This window comes from Hypoxylon trugodes (assembly GCF_022578975.1).
Source record: "Hypoxylon trugodes strain CBS 135444 unplaced genomic scaffold F4822scaffold_12, whole genome shotgun sequence".
Classification (NCBI taxonomy): domain Eukaryota; kingdom Fungi; phylum Ascomycota; class Sordariomycetes; order Xylariales; family Hypoxylaceae; genus Hypoxylon; species Hypoxylon trugodes.
Genome location: NW_026250027.1, coordinates 697705 through 701904, shown reverse-complemented (window position 1 = coordinate 701904; position 4200 = coordinate 697705). Strand labels below are relative to the sequence as shown.

The 4200-nt window shown below is 48.5% G+C and overlaps 1 protein-coding gene across 1 annotated transcript; it reads left to right on the top strand.

Annotated features, from left to right (window-relative positions):
* The first annotated feature begins 682 nt into the window (after nt 1–682).
* F4822DRAFT_422165 (RNB-domain-containing protein) lies at nt 683–3955 on the top strand. The gene is made up of 2 exons (XM_051459867.1): nt 683–1002; nt 1060–3955. The coding sequence occupies exons 1-2, from the start codon at nt 807–809 to the stop codon at nt 3822–3824; spliced, it is 2961 nt and encodes a 986-aa protein (XP_051308883.1). The 5' UTR covers nt 683–806; the 3' UTR covers nt 3825–3955.
* The last annotated feature ends 245 nt before the right edge of the window (nt 3956–4200 follow it).

The window sequence follows — 4200 nt, the reverse complement described above, 5'->3', positions numbered from 1 at the left end:
ATATAGATCCGCAAAACCGCCTGCATCTCGCGCGCTTTGTTCCCCGGGTGCCGTTCGTCGCAACCTAAACCTATAGAGTGCAGACTGCATATACCATAAAAGTAATCAATTTATGTACGGCAAGTCTTGGTAGCATCCTGGTTTGATGAGAAGGGAGGATGCCGGCGGGAGGCGGGCTGAAGGGCTCAAGCGCTCTCAGAGCTAGGGGTGGGGGAGATGATTTCGTCGCGTGTCTACATAGCTGTTTCTTGGGTTTCACGGCTTATGTAGGGCGACATTGTTTACCTTCGGTAAGTCTTTAATGAAGGGCGTTGGCGTTGGCGTTGGAGCTGAGCTGTGTTCGGGTTGGTAGAGTTACATTATATCGGGGATTTAAAACGGCGACCTTGAAAATAGTGAGGATGAATATATTCAAATAAGATTATTGGAAGTAACATAAAGCCTTGTAATCAAATATAGGGATTGGCATTAGCAATATGGTAGAGTTATGAATTAATGAAGAGAAGAGAAGGTTCACAATGCGATTGAATTGTTTAAAGTACAAAGTACAGTTCAAGTACGGACCGGTGACGGGCATTGACAGCTGATAGCACTGTAGATATGACTTATGATAAGATTATCGATAAGATCCACCCAATGACGGTCACTGTTTGATTTTGAGCTTCTTCAATTTTAGTGCCATCAACTTCATTAGCTAATCAATTCGTGCTGCAAACATGAAATTCCCCATCACCAAGTAAAACTAAAAATATCAATAGCAACACCAGACAACATCAGCTCAAGAGATTAGTTAAACGAACTCTGGAATGGCGAGTCTCAAGAGACCCCAGGGTGCTGACCCGAATTCGCCAAACCTCTCCAGCAAGGTCTATGTGAGATCTACCAAGAGCGGCAAGGTTCAGAAGATTGTGCGTGAGGTCTACCTCCGACAAGACATCCCATGTTCCTCTAAACTATGCACAAAGTGTATGGCTACTGCGCCGAGGAATGCGGGCGGTGAATGTGAGTTCCCGTATCGCACCCATAGCCATCATATCCGGGTAGCTAACTTCAATCTAGTAACTCCCTTCGTCCTCTCGGACAAACCCGCGGGGACCAAGTCATATCCCCAGGGACATTATCTTGTTCCAGATACCAATGCCTTACTAAATGCTATGGATCTGTTTGAGCAGAGCTCTGCATTCTACGACGTCATCATTTTACAGACAGTCCTAGAGGAGCTACGGAATAGGTCCTTACCGTTATATAACCGACTAATCGGTCTTACGAAAAGTCAAGATAAACGCTTCTATGTTTTCTTCAACGAATTCAGACTCGAGACATACGTGCCTCGGGAACAAGAAGAGACCATTAATGATAGGAATGATAGAGCCGTCCGCCAAGCCGTCAAATGGTACAATGACCATTTGGGCCAGAACAAGAGCAAAAAAATACCTGTTACGGTCATGCTCACGGACGATAGGTTAAACATCGAAAAGGCGAAGAAGGAAGATATCCCCGCGATAGCATTGCGCGACTATGTTTCGGGGCTCGAGGATGGAGATCGACTGCTTGATATGATCGCCGATTCGCAAGAGCGAGGTATCTCCAGAGATAAGAAGGCGTCTGACTTCCTGTATCCTGAACACTATTCCCTGTCCAAGATGATGACAGGAGTCAAAGGTGGTGTGCTTCATCAAGGAATTTTCAACGTATCTCCATACAACTACCTCGAAGCTTCGATTAAGGTCCCCGCGTTTCCGAAAGCTCTTCTCGTTCTCGGCCGCGAGAATATCAATCGCGCGGTCGACGGAGATCTGGTGGTAGTGGAAGTTCTTCCCCAAGACCAATGGAAGGAGCCCTCAACCAAAATCCTCGAGGAAGAAGCCGTTACGAAAAACGAAAACGCTGATAACGAAGAGGGTGGCGATCTTGTCACGGAACAGGAGAGGCGAGCTCTACAAGAGCAAGTTAAGAAGACCCAAGGTCTAAGCACCGAAGGTCGACCACAACCTACCGCGAAGGTAGTCGGTGTCGTCAAACGAAATTGGCGTCAATACGTTGGTCATGTCGATCCGTCGTCCGTTAGTCAATCCGGCAAACAGGGCCGAAAACAAGAAAGCGTCTTTCTCATCCCTATGGACAAGAAAGTTCCTAAGATCCGTATACGTACAAGACAAGCTGGGGAACTGGTAGGAAAGCGCATATTGGTCACAATCGATTCCTGGGATCGCGAATCCCGACATCCAATTGGCCATTTTGTTAGATCTTTAGGAGAGCTAGAGACCAAGGCGGCGGAGACCGAGGCACTACTGCTCGAATACGATGTCCAATACCGACCTTTCCCGAAGACAGTCCTGGATTGTCTACCCGCGGAAGGTCACGATTGGAAAGTGCCAGCTAGTACGGATGACCCCGGCTGGAGGGATAGGGAAGACCTTCGCGGCCTTCTAATCTGCAGTATCGATCCTCCTGGTTGCCAGGATATTGATGATGCTTTACATGCAAGACCATTACCAAACGGAAACTTCGAAGTCGGTGTTCATATCGCTGATGTTTCGCACTTTGTGAAACCAAACAATGCCATGGACTTAGAAGCTAGTATTCGAGGAACGACTGTCTATTTAGTAGACAAGCGTATTGACATGTTACCGATGTTACTTGGTACTGATCTCTGTTCATTGAAGCCTTACGTTGAACGCTACGCTTTCTCGGTTATATGGGAAGTCAACGAATCGGCTGACATCGTCAATGTGAGGTTCACAAAGTCAGTCATCAAGTCTCGAGAAGCATTCAGCTACGAACAAGCACAATTACGTATCGACGATGCGTCGCAGCAGGATGACCTTACACAAGGCATGAGAACATTATTGATGCTCTCGAAAAAGCTAAAGCAGAAGCGTATGGACGCTGGTGCTTTGAGCCTTTCGTCACCTGAAGTGAAGGTCGAAATGGAATCCGAGACATCAGATCCCATCGACGTCAAGACCAAGGCACTACTAGACACCAACTCCCTCGTCGAAGAGTTCATGTTACTCGCCAATATTAGTGTCGCAGGCAAAATCTACGAAGCCTTCCCACAAACAGCCATCCTCCGTCGCCACGGGGCGCCTCCTAAGACCAACTTCGACGAGCTAGCTAATCAACTGAAAGTGAAGCGTAACCTTGAGCTACGCTTCGACTCATCAAAAGCCCTTGCGGATTCGCTAGATGGCTGTGTGGATCCCAAGGAACCCTTCTTCAACACACTCGTCCGTATCATGGCGACTCGCTGCATGATGAGCGCCGAGTACTTCTGTGCTGGCACCCAAGCATACCCGGAGTTCCGCCACTACGGTCTCGCATCTGAGATATATACCCATTTCACGAGTCCCATCCGTCGATACGCCGACCTCGTCGCGCATCGCCAGCTCGCAGCCGCGATTGACTACGAGCCTATGCACGGCTCCGTCCGCTCACGCGGACGTCTCGAAGCCGTGTGCAAGAACATCAACGTACGCCATCGTAACGCGCAACTCGCCGGTCGCGCCAGTGTAGCGTATTACGTAGGCCAGTCCCTGAAGGGCCGCGTAGCCGAGGAAGAAGGCTTCGTAATGAAAGTGTTCAGCAACGGTTTCGTAGTCTTGGTACCTCGCTTCGGCATAGAAGGACTGATCCGACTGCGCGATCTTGCGGAACCGGAACCTGAGAGCGCATTCGATGCGGAAAGGTACGCGCTTAAAACGAGTGGGAGTCGAGAGGTTGAGGTTCAGCTTTTTGCGAAGGTGTTGGTTAAGATACAAGATGTCAAGGATGAGAGTACGGGGAAGAGAGGCGCGAAGATGGAGCTTGTTCGTGTTCTTTAGGGGTGAGGTCGTCGGGGGTGGTCGTGGCTTTGGGGGGTAATGCACAGTGCCTCAGAGGCAGAAATATAAGATAATCTAAGATCAATCATGTCATTAAGCCATCGCGAAAATAAAAGTGATCATGCAAGCTCATACCTGTGTGTCCTCGTCGGATGTATTCAAGGACTTACTAGAGCGTAATTGACCAGTGCTTGACTGTACATAAGTAGGGGAAATGTAGGTTACACAACTATCAGCCATGGAAGCATGCAGGAGATCGTTCGCTTGCTATAACTTTCTATTGTATCTACCTAGGTAGGTAGTCTTGGTTTGCGACTGATACTTCCCCGACCTCTAATGATTTGCCCTGGGAGGGATTCAGGTATTTGCCTATGCC